This window comes from Anarhichas minor, unplaced genomic scaffold (genome assembly GCF_050575085.1).
Source record: "Anarhichas minor isolate MPS153535 unplaced genomic scaffold, ASM5057508v1 ptg000005l, whole genome shotgun sequence".
NCBI lineage: Eukaryota > Metazoa > Chordata > Actinopteri > Perciformes > Anarhichadidae > Anarhichas > Anarhichas minor.
Window position 1 is genome coordinate 2,626,061 of NW_027466451.1, and position 17,696 is coordinate 2,643,756.

At 43.2% G+C, this 17,696-nt stretch overlaps 1 protein-coding gene across 1 annotated transcript in view; it reads right to left on the reverse strand.

Moving 5' to 3' along the window:
* The window catches only part of agbl1 (AGBL carboxypeptidase 1), a 170,302-nt gene that overhangs the window by 132,823 nt on the left and 19,783 nt on the right, over nucleotides 1–17,696 (reverse strand). The window contains exons 4-5 of the mRNA XM_076076023.1: nucleotides 6,326–6,389; nucleotides 3,155–3,301 (exon numbers count right to left, since the gene is read on the reverse strand). Coding sequence (XP_075932138.1) covers nucleotides 3,155–3,301; nucleotides 6,326–6,389 — 211 coding nt within the window. The remainder of the gene's footprint in view (nucleotides 1–3,154; nucleotides 3,302–6,325; nucleotides 6,390–17,696) is intronic.

Here is a 17,696-nt window from a genome sequence, read left to right on the forward strand (position 1 = left end):
GGCTGTGGACTACGGGCTGGAGCCCAATTGTCCACCAGATCTGCTATGGCTCCACTCACCTCTCCATCTGACTGTGTCAGCTGCGCCCACCTGGTTGATAAAATCACAGAGCTGGAAGGAAGAATATCCACGCTCTACAGGATCCAGGAGGCCGAGAACCTCATGGAACCTCATCATCTTCGGTCCAGCACAAACCGACACAGCCAGCGACCGTGTGTATGATTCCATCGCTTCCAGTCGTGCTGCCGCGGCCCCTCCTCCGGTCACAGCTCCTGAGGCTTCTTGGCTACGGCTCGGAGCTAAGCCTAACGCCCTGGTCAGCTCCACTCCATTACATCACGAGCCCTGGACCCTGGTCTGTGCTCGCAGCAGCCGGATAGGGAGACATCCCTCTCCTACACCCCATAACTTCGATGTCCAGCTGAAGAATGGATATGATGCCCTTGCCCTACACGACTTCCCTCCTCTGGCTAGGGACTCCCAGCTTCCTACACCATCCCAGCTGCCGCCTCAAGGGAACCACAGCCCCGGGTCCCCCGACATCCCTACGCCAGTCATTACTGAGCACTCCTCTCGCCCCAGGACACGCCGCTCCGCTTTACACCAGCACCGCGGCGAGCTTCGGTCCCCCGTTCTCTCAGTCCTTGCTCGTCCACTCTGCCACCACTGGTTAAGTCCTCGCCTCCATCCACGCGTATTACACGCGCAGTGTTGCCGCCTCGTCCCCTCTTCGCCCCGACGACACTGATAGTCGGGGACTCAATAATCAGGAATACCCGTTTCTTCAACGCGGCGACACACTGTTTCCCCGGAGCAACAGCTCAAGACATCCTGCTGAAACTGCCTGGCCTGGCTGCACGCCCTCCCGTCTACCATTCGGCGAATTATCGTTCATGTGGGAATCAACGATACAGCCCTCCACCAGTCTGAGTTGACCAAGATTGATTTTACAAATCTTCTACACTTTTTAAACAGCTGTGGACTGTCTGCTTTTATCAGTGGTCCAACTCCAACACTCGGCCGTGGATCACAGCGGTTCAGAAGAGTCCTCAGCCTCCACACTTGGCTCCAGGCCGCCTGCAGGACCAACAACGTGAGCTTCATTGACAATTTTAATCTGTTTTGGGACCGCTCTTCCGCTTTTAAGAACGATGGTATTCATTTTAACAAACTGGGTAGCCGCCTGCTAGCGGCTAATTTACAGCATGCTGTTCACTCCTATTCACATGATTGACTGTTTACACCTGGCACACATGATCCTGGATCCCTTGTCCTCTGTCACTCCTCCTCTACGATCATTCATCAGCCGCATTCATCCCCTACAAGCAACACTAGCTCCTCCTGGCGGCATGGAGGGTCTCCTACTACTCTCTCCCTAGCCTCTACCGTAACTTCCACTCCACGACCCATGAACATTCCCATGAGAATCACAGACTCGCGCTCACGCCCTAGTTATGGTCGGGTTCGAGGTGTTGCACGGGTGATCCGTCCTATTGCACATACCCCCAAAGCTTCCTGTGCTGATGACGACACAGTGTCTTCCCCCATCAAAATGTGTCTGATTAATGCACGCTCTGTAACAAACAAGGCTCACATTTTAAATACACACGGTTCAAGAAAACTATTAAAAAATGTATTGAAATGATAATAAATTCAAAATAAAATACTATGGCATGCTTTTATTGTTGTAACGATTCAAATAAATCAAATTTTTACAAATACCAATAGTTTTAAGCTGTTGCGATAATTTAAAAACTTTTGTCCAGCAATTTGAATGTTCTCAAATGTCAGGGTGGCACAGCTGTAAAGATGGGACTTTTATTATAAAATGAAAGTGGAAAACAGTAAACAGGTTATTGCATCATCAAGAGGACCTCAACAAGTCATGTATGGAGTGTGTGCAAAACGCTGCTACAATGTGGTAGAAGCTGCAACACCCCAGGCGGAAGCGACTGTGATTTTGCCTATTCCAGTTATGTGCTAAACATGATTACTATGAAATATTTACTTCTTTTACTTAAAAAAAGTCTGTTAACTAAAAGCATGTTGTTGTATTTGAAAAATAAATGCAAATTTTCTGCATATTTCCTGTGATTACTAATATTGTCAGGTGACATAACTGAACTGATAAATGTCATGGTGGTGCGACCAGGTAAAATATTAATTTAAAGCAATAAATAATAGGTTAAAGTGAATTTGTTTTTGCTTGATATGATGTGAAGAACTATTTTATTGAATGTATTCATTTGTATATTTGTATTATTATGTTTCTCTGTTTAAATGTAAAATCAAAAGTTAAATATACTAAATATCTGGCCAAGAGAACGCAATTATGATAAATTATTGTATATATATAAAACACAACCACAAAATACGATGTTTTAGACACGGTAGACACTCTAAGGGATACTTGTCAGAAATTTCAGTTTGAATAAATATTAGGAATATATATATTTTTTTATAAATATGTGGTTGCGCCACCTGACATTTTTTAGCCTGTGAAGTTAAAAATACTGTTAAAAACTATTTAAAATACTATGAAAGTTGGTTCACAACTTAGACTTGTTTCACCACATTTTTCCAGACACAAAAATATGCATTACATCCATTTTGAAGATAATTTTTTTAATTACCTTTTTAGAAGCCTTATTTGTCAATGACCCAGGAGTAGCTACCTAAACACTGCGGGGAGAGTTTGTAGCATGTGTGCTGCTGTTAGTTTTCCTGCCAAGCTAGTTTAGCGTAGCGCGCCTCCCAGAACACACATGCCTCACCAGAGTACAATGTTGTTCTTCTGTGGTGGGCGTGTCAGACAGCACGTCTGAGAGATCATTGGGCCTAATTTTGATGGAAGAAAAAATTAATTGGAACTGAGGGAACATAGGCCTGACCCGAGCTCTGCTCTCCTCTATTGGTCAGATAATGTGCAATGCTAATGATATGTACCAAGCTATGATTCCCTGCTGAATAACCAAAAAGGTGCTAGTGGTTACAGTATGTCATCCAATCAGCATGTCCTGTACAGGCTAATTAGGTCACCTTTAAAAGAAACGTGGCTCTGGTGTAACTGAAGTTTGGTCAAAGTGTCAAACATTTGGGTTTTTATCCATCATCATACATTTTTTTTGCTTTTCATCTTTTTATTCATCCTCACCTCTGTGTCCAACTTTAGCCAGCAGATGCAGCAGCGGCAGCAGAAGGGTGTAGTTGGGGCTGAAACTGCGGCCGGTGTTGACCAGCGCAGTAAGCAAGGCCTCGCTGCCACCTTTACTGATCATGTACTGGATCCGACGATCTGTACCTGAATAGAAAGAGATATAGCGGTGTGTCCCCTGCTGGAAAGAATTCCACAGAAACAAAACAACTGCAAACAAAACAAATTCTTTGTTGGGCAGAGAAAACCAGTTTGATTTAAAAGGAAGGCTGGAGGGGCGGACTCGTCTTTTCAGTGGTATTAAGACTGGCACATTTTATTTTTTGTTGTTGGCTCTGTGAGCACATTAGATTGGAAATAAAACACAGACTTTGAGGCTTAAGTGTTGACTTTCAGTCTTACTTTGAGGTTGTTTCCATTCACAGCAGAGTGGAGTGGAGGAAAAACCCAGCATTGTTCAAGATGCAAGTGTTTTTCCAGCCACCTTCTTTCAATAAGCATTTTCAATTTGCACTTACAAAACCCTGAAAAAACAACTGTGTCTGAGGTGGATAAAAGCAGAAACAGACTTGGTAAAAAAATGATGACCTAAAGCAAATTACTTTAACATCAATGGAGAGCTGAAAACCAGCATTTCTCTACCGAAAGCTTGATTGGGTCCTGTCAGATGCCTAAGAGGTCTACTCCATGTGTCTGAATGGTCTTTCATGCTTTTAGGTTGTAGCGCTTTACAAATACAGTTGTGTGAAAAAGTGTTTGCCCCCTTCCTGATTTCTTATTTTTTTGCATGTTTGTCACACTTAAATGTTTCAGATCATCAAACAAATTTAAATATTAGACAAAGATAACACAAGTAAACACAAAATGCAGTTTTTAAATGAAGGTTTTTATTATTAAGGGGGAAAAAAAATCCAAACCTACATGGCCCTGTGTGAAAAAGTGATTGCCCCCCCCCCTGTTAAAACATAAATTAACTGTGGTTTATCAAAGTAATTGAGATCTATCAGTCTGGAAAAGGTTACAAAGCCATTTCTAAAGCTTTGGGACTCCAGCGAACCACAGTGAGAGCCATTATCCACAAATGGCGAAAACTTGGAACAGTGGTGAACCTTCCCAGGAGTGGCCGGCCGACCAAAATTACCCCAAGAGCGCAGCGACGACTCATCCAAGAGGTCACAAAAGACCCCAGAACAACATCCAAGGAACTGCAGGCCTCACTTGCCTCAATTAAGGTCAGTGTTCATGACTCCACCATAAGAAAGAGACTGGGCAAAAATGGCCTGCATGGCAGTGTTCCAAGACGAAAAACACTGCTGAGCAAAAAGAACATAAAGGCTCGTCTCAGTTTTGCCAGAAAACATCTTGATGATCCCCAAGACTTTTGGGAAAATACTCTGTGGACTGACGAGACAAAAGTTGAACTTTTTGGAAAGTGTATGTCCCATTACATCTGGCGTAAAAGTAACACGGCATTTCAGAAAAGGAACATCATACCAACAGTAAAATATGGTGGTGGTAGTGTGATGGTCTGGGGCTGTTTTGCTGCTTCAGGACCTGGAAGACTTGCAGTGGTAAATGGAACCATGAATTCTGCTGTCTACCAAAAAATCATGAAGGAGAATGTCTGGCCATCTGTTCGTGACCTCAAGCTGAAGCGCACTTGGGTTCTGCAGCAGGACAATGATCCAAAACACACCAGCAAGTCCACCTCTGAATGGCTTAAGAAAAACAAAATGAAGACTTTGGAGTGGCCTAGTCAAAGTCCCGACCTGAATCCGATTGAGATGCTGTGGCATGAACTTAAAAAGGCGGTTCATGCTCGAAAACCCTCCAATGTGGCTGAATTACAACAAATCTGCAAAGATGAGTGGGCCAAAATTCCTCTACAGCGCTGTAAAAGACTCATTGCCAGTTATCGCAAACGCTTGATTGCAGTTGTTGCTGCTAAGGGTGGCCCAACCAGTTATTAGGTTTAGGGGGCAATCACTTTTTCACACAGGGCCATGTAGGTTTGGATTTTTTTTCCCCCTTAATAATAAAAACCTTCATTTAAAAACTGCATTTTCAAATCAGGAAGGGGGCAAACACTTTTTCACACAACTGTAGATGTTATTTACTATTGTACATGGAGAACAAAACGCTTTTCAAATGATTCAATCAAACTGACATTTGAAAGGGCAGAAAGAGACAAAGTTCCCTCTGAGCAACCGTTGAATAAGAACAGAAGAAATCACCATTCATTGGCAAGAGAAACTGGAAAATTAGCATTAAAATGTGTGCAGAGGAAAAGCTTCCTGTTTCAGTGTCAAGTGCTATATATTGCAGCCATAACAAGCTGGAATTAACAGGCAATGTGTTGCTTTAGCAAAGCTCTTCTTTAAACTTCACAATAGAAATAGAGGGTTAGTCTAGGGTTAGCACTATTGGAATATCAACTGAACATTCTTTCCAGTGACAAATCACAGTTTAAACCTATTCAATCTAACCACTGAGTAGACTGGAGAGAAAATCGGACTAACTAAATATTTAGAGACTAGTTGCACTGTGGTGGTTGAATAGTGATCAAGGGTCAATTACACTTTTCTGGAGAGGAAGACATGTATTTAACATCCAACCTCAACAGTATTTTTCCTAGTATTTCTTCCCCTGTCATGCAACACTTTGGGGACTTCGACTAGAAGTTTTTATCTCTGTTGAAATAGTTAATATTGAAAGAAAAAAGAGAAACATCAACATAAAATCTGACCAGACTTTACAACAGTAGTGTATATTCCTAACAGGAGTGGATGAATGGATACTCATTTATTCACATTTTCTTTTGACAGAAACATAATTGTTGTCCAGATACTTTGACTAAACCTTGTCCTTTTAAACAATGGAGTTATGGTACATCATTCTTTTACCAGGATGTAAAAGAAAGAAACATAAAATAATTGTATGTTTTGTGGCAGTTTTGGCTAAATATTTTTACATAAGCAAATGACAATTTGCGATCAAGTCATCTATCAATGACATTATTTTCAACAATTATTTCAGGTGGACATAAATTCATGCATTCATGCATAAATGTGACACATACATCTGAGGAGTTTGAAAGTAATTAAGTGTATGCAGATTAGACATTGCCATGTCAAAATGCACTTCAGTGGTCAAAAGCTGATCTGAGCTTACCAGCAGACAAAAGTTCATCCAGGACATTGAGGATATTTAAGGTGCTCTCCACATCTCCTGCATTCTGCAGAGACCAAAACAAAATGTAAAAATATACAATGAATGCAAAGTACAAAATATATTTTGAAAAAATAATGCCTAACCTCAATCCGCATTACTGCACACTTTGGTTGCTTCTATACAAGTTATTTTTTGTTTCAGATTCAGCACATACTAGAATGCATGGGGCCGTATGTGCTGAATGGGGCCCCATACTGTACATGTTGATGGACCGCCCAATCTACCCTGAGGAGTTTCCCATCCGAAAGTTCACATTGGTCTCGCTGTGACTGACGGTGCACTGGTATATGTAGCTGATTAAATTCTGCTGCTCCATCAGAAATCTGTTGGGTTAGCTAAACATCACCCTCATTCGAATGTGTGTTGAATGAAGAGGCCGCCGCCGGTGGCCAACAATCTGCCAATTTAAATAGGGACAAACAGTGCAGAGTTGTGTTGAGTTACTGTAATGAGAGACAGTTGCTAAACACAGAGGTAACCGTATCTGTGATTATGGAGCAAGTTATGTAAAATGTACCATCTGTAGCATCCTGCCACCTACTTCTGCAGCCAAATACAACGCAGATCCCTTTGGGTTCGGCTCGTTATGTCTCTGACAGGGCCTGGGGACATGGGGTTCTCACATTTAACCAGTGGTGGGCCGTCAGGGCCAGCAAAGCCTTCTCTGCTGGCCTAAACAGAATCACAAAGGTATAGCTATTTTATAATTTAATCATTTTTCATAAATACACTACATGTATTCTACTTTTTTTCCCATTCACTTATTTTCTCATTGCACAGCTACTGTCTTCCTCAGTTGCTCTGCTTCCAGTGCAGCTTGTTTTAAGTTGAGCTTTTATCCAATCAGATCTCACCTCTGTGTCTCTAGGTAAGAACAGAGGCCCGAGGCCCTCTGCATAGCCTTTGCAGATTAAGTAAATGGGGACGATTGTTGATTGTCATAGTCTTCAACCAATCAGACTTTTAGTTTGACATGTTGGCTGTATTCTTTGACGTGCCAGAGCTCTCTGGGTGGCCTAGCCGAGTACGTCAGCAATAACGTGCGGTGTGATTGGTCAGAGGACTAGCGTGACTGTTGTGAAGCTGAAGCTAGTTAGCAGAAGTTAGTATTAGTAGTAAGAGTTCAGGTTGAAAGATATGTAAGAAGTTATTACATTGACATGACATTTTTAGCGTTTTGCTTGGTGTAGATTCTTTTTTTTTACCTAGCTTTGTTTTTTTACCACTCAATGGTTGAAGGAGGAGGAGAAATGGATTTCTCGAGAAGGACATTTCAAGAAAAGCTAGACAAATCGGGATTGTGTGGTGATTGCTTTAGCCCTGTTTGAATCAGTAGGGAACAGCTGCCTAAACGCTGCGGGGAGAATTTTTAGCGTGTGTGCTTGTAGCGTGAGTTTGTGCGTGTTGTTTTCCTGCTAAGCTAGTGAAGCATAGCCTGCCAGAACACACGTCCCGTGTACAATGTTTTTCTTCCGTGGTGGGCGTGTCAGGTATTACGTTGTCTGTGACATCATGTGGGTTGCTAGGTTGAGCGCAGTGGCTCCACCGAAAGAACATTATATTTCCCGCAATTTAAGCTTCTGCATTTTCCAAATGCACTAGTATTATTCAAACATATTGTTCAGTTCATAAGCCTCGTACCGCATCATAATGAGGTTATTAGGAGGTGGTTCAACTGTAGTAGGACAGCACTGAAGGCCCAGGTATAAAATGCACGGCCCGCCACTGCATTTAACGTGTGTGAACGCAGCCCAGTCTTACCAAATGGCGTATCAGGCTGGTATGATCAAGCCATACCTAAAAAACATAAGTCATGCGTAGATAGCCTACAAAATAATTAAGTAAGTTATCCAGATAATCATGAAGTTTATTTTGAAAAGACTGTGTACATGTGTTGAGAATAATAACTGATAACTGATTAAGAAAACGACAACACATAGGCCCAAAACACTTACAAGCATTAAACGTTACACCTCACACTGTTAATGTGCTCATTGCTTAGGAATGTATGTGGAAAACACTGAAGAAGGTCAAATACTCCAGACAGAGCGTTCTAGCGTCTGTCTGTACAAAAGAAGAAGTACAGTGACACATTGAAGGTCAGCTTAAGGCCTATTCCGCAAACCACAGGATATTAGAGTAAAACAATGTCTGGTTAAGCCTCGAGATTAATATGAAAACAGGAACTAGGACGGTTGGGCAGGAACTAGGACGGTTGGGCGAGCGACCCAGTTGTGACCTCTTGATGGCCAACGACACTTAACTGAACCCGGCGTCCGTTGACACCATAACATACACACACACTGATTGAGTATACAGGAAGGGGATTCAGGAAGGAGATGGAATCCGTGAGCCTGGAGGGAGTGGACCTCCCTGTGCTCCAATGAGGCCCTCAGAAAGTCTAAACCAAGAGCCGCCTCCAACAAATAGACAACCAATCATGTTCTGATGCTTAATCAATAAATTCTGCTGCGCACTCTGTTTAAGCGCCTTTTAGTTGTTGATTTTACAGCGCTACTAGGCCCATGCATGTTTAATTGCTGGGTAAAATACTCCTGTTAGAAATCAAATAAATGTTATGATTGCTTAACTGAATTATAGAGTTTTGTCTCATTCTCGGTCCACCTCAACACATGTAACAAGCGGAAATTGTCAAGTGTAGGAAAACGCACGAAAAATGAGGTGTAACTTTTTGTCAATATTATACAAGGATACATTGATGAATGACACAATTTTAAAGTCCTTTGGCATGCAATGAGAATGTCTTTTTTGGTGTTTGCGTGTCATATGTACACCGTGTAGTCCGTCCTGACAGAAATGTAAAGGCATCTGTGTCGCTATGCTCGATCTGAAGAAGCAGCGTAGTATAAAAAATGAAAGAGACCGCTTATGGTGGGTGGGGAGCTGGATGGGTCAAACACAGGACGTGATTTTTCATTAAATTACGTTAGTGACACGTTTTCCCCTTCTGTTGTTTCCCTACGTATTTATGTAGTTTATTCTCTTATTTTAATACCAACCATAATGTTTTTTCTAAAAATTTAACTGAGTAATTTTGTTGCCTCAACATAACCATCAGAGTTTCACGTTTTAAGCAACGTGGCGTTAACTATTTATATATATTTTTTGACTGAGATCAGAAGTTTCTGTGGTACTGGTTTGAGTGGAATGTTTGTTTGTCATGATGAACTCTTTCATTAGTTCTTCGGATAATTCACAATTTTAGGTATTCATAATTCATATTATGTCTTAGCCTGTCGTTAATAAAGAAAATCATTTAGACATTTAGCAATACCGAGGGGCTTTGTAATGAATGCACCATCTGACTCTATGGAGGAGGGATTATTAGCTTTGCACTTGTTTAATATGTTGTTACTAATTTCACATTTAAATTATATACATTCATTACAAAAATGAATCTTTTTTTCAGAGCATAGGTCAAAGAAAGCCAGTCAATGTTTGTGACACCAAAGAACATAAATGTGCACATCAAAAACTGCAAAAACATCCGTCAGTCGCTGGGATACGATTTTCCCAAGTGGGCCCTGATGATGCAGATTGACAATCACCAAAACAGTCCAATCAACGAGTTACCTGTCAGTCTGTATAACGTCATGTTTTCTTCTCTTGGTTCATTAGTAAAAACACGGGAAGCAGACCAGAACTAAATTGCTACAGAACTAAACTACTTCTCATGGACCTTACCAGATGAACCAAACTACACAAACCATTTGTCATTTCAAACTCAAATACCGCCATTTGGTCAGTGCCCCTGGGCTTCTGATAACGATGCCTCCTTTAGCATCTATGAGACAAACCGGGCTTTTAACTACCTCCAATATAAACCCATTTACATCAGTATTACACGGTCAGAGCAGCTGTAGGGTGGGAAAGGAGGTTGGATGGGTCAAACCAGTAGGCCGCTGTTTGTGCTCCGTCTGACACCTTGTCAAAGTTGACTTATTTTACCTTAGCTGCGTTACATAACTTAAGTTACTTAACTGGAGTAACGCAAGTTATTTTACATTAAAAACTTGGTTATTGTTAGCCAAACAATGATTTTTCAGAAAACTGAGTTGAAAAAGTGTTTTTGTTGTGTAAGAAAACCTTAAAACTAAACCTTATTTTGAAAAGACACTATGTATGTGACAAGTGGAAACTGACACGCCATCCTTGATGAGTCCAAAACTGACGCTAGAGGTACCTAGAGCATCAAAGTTGGTAGCGGAGGGCCACTGACCAAGCGTCCAAGAGAGTTTACATTGACAATATGTTGGATCAACACGTTATTACAATACATGACGTACGGAGAGCAGCTGCCGAATTTGTGGCAATTACTTCTAAACTGCCATTTAAATCATATAAACTGTATTTTATATAAGCATCTTTGGTTATTTTGTAAGTTCTGACAACTAATGCTTACGAATTTGTCAACTGGACCTGCCCACAGAAAACGCTGCTTTCCACTTCAGTTTAAAACCTAAAATCTGCAATGTTGGTCATAAGATTAAAACCAGTGCCTCCATCCAATATGTGATCCTGGCTGATGGGCATTGGATTCAATCCCAGCCTTTATCCACACAGGTGGCCACGGCTTCACCCGCTTTCCTATAAGCCACTCCAAATGCAAGCTTGTGTCTTTGCCAATGCACCGCACACAGCTCATAAAGACAGGGAGCAGTTGATAATACAACCACATGGCAGGTGGATGAGGATTTCAGAGTTTACCACCATGCAATATAACTTGATGGTGCCAATTTCAATTAGTTTGCTTGGAATTAGAAAATAAAGCAATAAATGCCGTCCCTTTTGAAAGACTTAATAAAGCCTAAAACTGTCAATTTCCAGTTAATGTGATAATGCACTATAATATTATGAAAATATTAGGTGGACAAACAGATACGTATGTCTTTACGCACATCCTTGACAACTTGTTATGCAACTTTTGGGCATTTATCTCCAATCAGTGTCTGCTTCACTAGGGCCCGAGCACCGACAACGTCGGGCCGCGTGGACCCTATTGAAACTGTAGGAATTATTATTATTGTTCTCTCCAATGTATCGCCTTTTTGGGGCCTTTATCATATCTGAAAACTCACCAAAGTTGGCATGCCTATCAGGACTGGTGAAAAATTTGATATTTTATGGGTCCCATGCTCGAATATGAGAAAATTGCTTGCTAGCGCCCTATAGAATTTAGCCCCCTCATCCCGTATGACCAATTAACTTGAAATTTTACACACATGCAACAGAATGAGGTCTACAATAAAAGCCTCTTGGACCCCTTCAAGATTTTCCGCCATTTTGAATTTTGTGAAAAAACACTTTTTCTACTAATCTGCCCCAAACTTCTTATGCATGATGCTGGTCCAGGCCTGAGCACATTTCCATGCCAACATTTTCAAAAAGTCATAGCGCCCCCAACTGGAAAAAGGAAATGACATGTTTTATACTTTGACATTGATGATGCTAAGGATGCTCAACAAGCCTTGGAACTTTGCACAGGTGTCATAGGTGGTGAAAATAAATATTTCCTTTGGCTTGACTTAAAATTTAAATTCTAGTCGCTATACTTTAACTCCTCATAGGGACTTTGTCAGATCCACTTCAAATTTGATCAGTAAAATCTAAAGGCATTTGTAATTAAAAGTTGCTAAAAGCTTTACGTTTGATGGAATGGCATAGCCGTGGCGGCCATTTTACATAATTCGCCATTAAACAACAAGCTGATGTAACTCCACTGGACAGATGTCTACAAGCCAAGTTTCACTCATAGTTGTAGCGCCACCTACTGGCAACAGGAAGTCAGCATTATGTGACAAACAGAATCCGATTTACATGATGTGGTCTGCACTTGATATAGATCAACATAATGCATGTTTGCGCCACATAGGGGATATAGGAACTAGTGGAATATGTGCACTACATGATTTCCAACACCACACACTCCACGCATTAAAAATACGTCTAACTTGTGGGCGCGCTGTCTGATGGTCGCAGATAATTATGGCCGCATCTGGCAGCGGCCCGCCAGTACCCCCGGCATGCGGGAGGATGCGAGGGCCTGTACATCGCTGCTTGCAGCATTAATTTCCATTTGCCTTTATATCTGTAGACTACTGTACACGCTGAATGAAACAGAATCCGTCCTTTTCTGCACTGTTGATCTCTCCAGCCTTTAAACTGTCAGCTTATCAGCATGGTGACTTCAAGACACCTGCTGCGGGGAGGCTTAAGCAGAATAAATGACAACTGTCATCGCTTCATGATTTACCGTCAAGGTCACATATGATGTGGGAGAAGTAGTTGTTGCGCTGGAGAAAGGAGAACGTGGTGAAGGTGTTTGAGGATTACAACCGGAGGACCAGACATTATTTTAGACTTAAGTTAATTTGGACAGATCTGAAGGAAAGATGAGGCCTTGTTGCGTGATGAATACCAATAATGCTGAAATAATAAAGGTGATTATAGTTTCCCATTTTTCGCTATTGTAAGAGGTGCGTATCTTTGCTGTCTTAGCTGCCTATGTGGTGTTAGTGTTCTCACAGTTACATGCGTATCACTGTAATACAATATCACGGCATACAGCGTTGTGCTCTCAGCCATGTCGAGTTTCCGTTCGTGAGCTGTCTGTCTATAGATAGAGCCACTGGTGGAGTCAGTGGGGGTGGTCTGGAGGGGGAGGGGGGATGTTTACAGCAGGTATTTGGCAGCAAAAGTGCCCTCTTTGTTGCCGCTACGGTAGATAAAACATGATTAAGTGTCCTCTAGGGTGCCCCTTCCAATGGAGGAAACCAGGCTGTTGTCATACAGAGTTCGTAGATATACTAACAAAAATTAATGCACTGTAATTTCGTAGATGTTACACAAAGTAAATTTGTATGTAAACCTTACTAAGTATTTCATGTTCTTTTCCTAAACCGAACAAAGTACATTTGTTAACGAAGTTACTTCCTTTGAAGATGAAAGTTTATTTTAAAAAAGACTGTATGCATGTAACTAGAGGAAATGGACACTTGTTGCTGGACCCACGGAAAAGGAAGAGTAACTTTTTTGTACGATATTATACGAACAGTTGTATGAGAATACCGATCATGAGCAAACATGATGAAGTGCCCTCTTGGATGCCTCTAAGGTAGATAAGACATAATAAAGTGCCCTCTGGGGTGCAATTCCAGTGGAGAAAACATGATGCGGTGCCTTCTTGGATGCCCTTCCAGCGGAAAAAACATGGATGTTCTGCCCTCTTGGATGGTAGATAAACCATGATAAAAGTAATTTCTTAGTTATTTCTTATTAACTATCTGCAGATTGGTGCTCCACTGCATGCAGCTGGTACTCTTTTCATTTATTTTTTCACCCCTCCCCCTCAGACAGCCCGAGGCCGCTACTGTATAGAGCTATGCAGGTCCATCTATACACTTTCATACTTTTTCATACACAGCACTGTCAAAGTAGGAGCACTCATATTGAGCATTCATGTTGTCATGTTAAAGAGAGTCTAGTTTCCGGCATCAGAGAACGCATCTAAAGAATTCCTCTCAGTTAGAGGTCACCAACCTTTTTGAAACGCTACTTCAAGGGTACTGAGTAGTACGAAGGGCTACTTGTTTGATACAAACTTCCTGAATAACAAAGTTGCACAGATCACCTTTTATAATAATAATAATATGTGTGAAGAGACTGTCTGATCACATGTCAATGTTAATTATTCCTCACAATAATTATTAACAATAATTGTGTATTTTGTTCAAAATCACACCTCTTATATTTTTGTACAAATGATCACTTCTAACATTTTTTAGGAACTCATTACCTATCATATCTTCAAATCATGTCTCGTTTTAACCACTATACATTTTTGAACAAATCATGAACTCTGCCCCATGTTTATACAAATTATCAGTTATGTAAGTTTAAAAAAATCAACTCTTTCACATTTTTAAATGAATCCTATTACATTAGTACTAATCACCAACTTTTTTGAAGTCGGGATCACCTTTGCATTGCGCAATGCCTGCATGCCGGCCCGTCAAGGCGGGAGCCCCGTCTGTTGTCACCGACACCAGCTTTTCTAAAGGCACCTTTTTCTCCACAAAGAAACTAGTAAAAAGTCTCGTCTATAGCCGAGGAGGGGATCCAACCCTCCGAGGCGCGCGAGCGTCTTCGGGCGCCCGCGTTCAAACCTCTAGTCTGTCCTTTTCGGTCTGATTGCGATGCCTCGCCTCTAGCCCCGCAACCCACGAGTTGTTGCCCCGCGGCCTGTTCCGAGGACTGACGGACCTGACGACGGGGTGCGCTCGTGGCTGTTGCCGCGTGTCCGGCGCCAACGGGAAGCGCCCGGCATTCAGAACCTGAAGACTAGTGCGGTGGCCTTGTCCTTTTAAAATCCTCATTAAAGCGTTTTTGATTAAAAAAGAACAGCCACTAAAATTGTTAGACGGAGCTCCATGGTGACTAGTGCTATTTTTAGAACATGCCTTGCAGGCGACTAACGTGTTGGCTACCTCTGATCTAGGACAACAGTCATACTTCATAATCAACTCACTTAACTGCAATGCATCTGAAGAAATCTGTGGTTTCGCTGCAGGAGCAAATTATTCAGACACAAGGCTTTTGCCCCGGTTTAATTATGGCGGACAGCAAAAGACTTGGCCGGTAGCTGAAGAGGTGGAGAGTCTTCAAGAGTGAGGGATTGCCATGTGCGTGATCCCCCAGCATTAAACACAAGCCTGAGTCATGTTTCCCAACAGAGTTAGTGAGTGCACATTTATTAGAATCACGCCAGGTAAAATATGCCTCCAAGGTTTGGGGATCTTCATTGTCATCATCATCACTAATAGCTATCACAATGAAACTTCCCGAGTTGATTATTAACATTTAGAAAATATATTTTAGTATAACTTTTCTGAAAATGTGTTAAACACTGAGGCAGTATCTAATCAAATATGTGCTCATTTGCTTACATATATTTGTTGACATAATAGGCTCAACGGTTTGCTCCATAGACTGTATGTAAACCCTTGGACTGCCGTTTTAACGCCTCGAGTTCGCCATCTTGGCTTTCGGCCATCGCCATCTTGGCTTTTTTGCAAGCAGTGAACGGAAGGGCCATATTAGGACTGCGGGTGAGTGACGTAGTGACGCCGTATACGGCTCTGGTACTGGCAGCGACCTGTCAATCACAAGGTAGCCATGCCCTAAATAATACCCTGCTTTATGGTCTATTTGACTCTAAGGCTACATCCATACTACTCCGTTTTCAAACAAAATCGATCTCCGTCCACACAGCGTTTCAGAATCGTTTTCGAATTGATCTCCGTCCAGACTAACACGCCTGAAAACGAATATCACGTGACTCTTCACGTACACTGGGCATGCGGGTGGGTGTTGATGTGAACAGGAAGTAGATTGGTTGCTTAGTTTGAAAAAATACGACAGAGTAATAAAGTAGTCTTTAATAATGAAAGGTTGTGTTTGATATTTAAGATCTTCTCTAAAATATTCCTCTATGAACTCAAACAGAAAGTTTTAGAAGTTTTATTTTTCAGACTTAGTTACAGCGCTGCAGGTCTTGCTCTATCTCTCTCTCACATATCAAATTTACTTTAATATTAACACTTACACGATTACTTATACGTAATCGTATCATTTGATTTGCGGCCGTATGTCTTGGACACTCGGGTGAAGAGAGGAGCAGAGCTGTCAACTGATCACCACCTGGTGGTGAGTTGGATCAGATGGCAGGGGAACAGGTTGGAAAGACCCGGCAAGCCCAAACGTGTAGTGAGGGTGAACTGGGAACGTCTGGCGGAAGACCCTGTCCGGGAGGTCTTTAACTCCCACCTCCGGAAGAACTTCTCACACATCCCGAGGGAGGTTGGGGACATGGAATCCGAATGGACCATGTTCAAAGCCTCTATTGTGGACGCGGCCGCTAGGAGCTGTGGCCGGAAGGTCATCGGTGCCTGTCGTGGCGGCAACCCGAGAACCCGGTGGTGGACACCGGAGGTGAGGGAAGCCGTCAAGCTGAAGAAGGAGACCTTCAAGGCCTGGTTGGCCCAGGGGTCTCCCGAAGCAGCTGACAGGTACCGGCAGGTCAGAAGGGCTGCAGCTGCGGTAGTCGCGAATGCTAAAACTCGGGCATGGGAGGAGTTCGGGGAGGCCATGGAGAAGGACTTTCGGTTGGCCTCAAGGAGGTTCTGGCAAACCATCCGACGGCTCAGGAAGGGAAAGCAGGGCTTACCCCAGGCTGTTCTCAGCAGGGGGGGGGAACTGCTGACATCGTCGGGCGGTGGAAAGAGCACTTTGAGGAACTCCTAAACCCGACCAACATGTCCTCTGCAGAGGAGGCAGCGCCTGAAGATCTAGGGGGAGACTCACCCATATCCCTGGCAGAGGCCGCTGAGGTAGTCAAAAAGCTCCTCGGTGGCAAGGCGCCGGGGGTGGATGAGATCCGCCCTGAGATGCTGAAAGCGCTGGACATAGTTGGGCTGTCCTGGCTGACACACCTCTTCAATGTCGCATGGGGGTCGGGATCAGTGCCCATGGACTGGCAGACCGGGGTGATGGTTCCCATTTTCAAAAAGGGGGACCGGAGAGTGTGCTCGAATTACCGGGGTATCACACTACTCAGCCTCCCGGGGAAGGCTTATGCCAGGGTGCTGGAAAGGAGGCTCCGACCGTTTGTCGAACCTCAGATTCAAGAGGAGCAATGCGGATTCCGTCCCGGCCGTGGAACAGTGGACCAGCTCTTTACCCTCGCAAGACTACTGGAGGGGTTCTGGGAGTTTGCCCAACCAGTCTACATGTGCTTTGTGGACTTGGAGAAGGCTTTCGCCCGGGTCCCTCGGGGGTTCTTGTGGGGGGTGCTGCGGGAGTATAGGGTGCTGGACCCATTACAACGGGCGATCCGGTCTTTGTACGACTGCAGTAGGAGCTGTGTCCGCATTCTCGGCAATAAGTCAGACATGTTCCCGGTGGGTGTTGGCCTCCGCCAGGGCTGCCCTTTGTCTCCGGTTCTGTTCGTGACTTTCATGGACAGGATATCTAGGCGCAGCCAGGGGGTGGAGAACGTCAGGTTCGGGGGTCTCGGGATCGCCTCTCTGCTGTTTGCAGATGATGTGGTCCTGTTAGCCTCCTCGGATCGTGACCTCCAGCATTCACTGGGGCGGTTTGCAGCCGAGTGTGAAGCGGCGGGGATGAGAGTTAGCACCTCCAAATCTGAGGCCATGGTGCTCTGCCGGAAACCGGTGGATTGCTCCCTCCAGGTGGGGACGGAGTGCCTACCTCAAGCGAAGGAGTTCAAGTA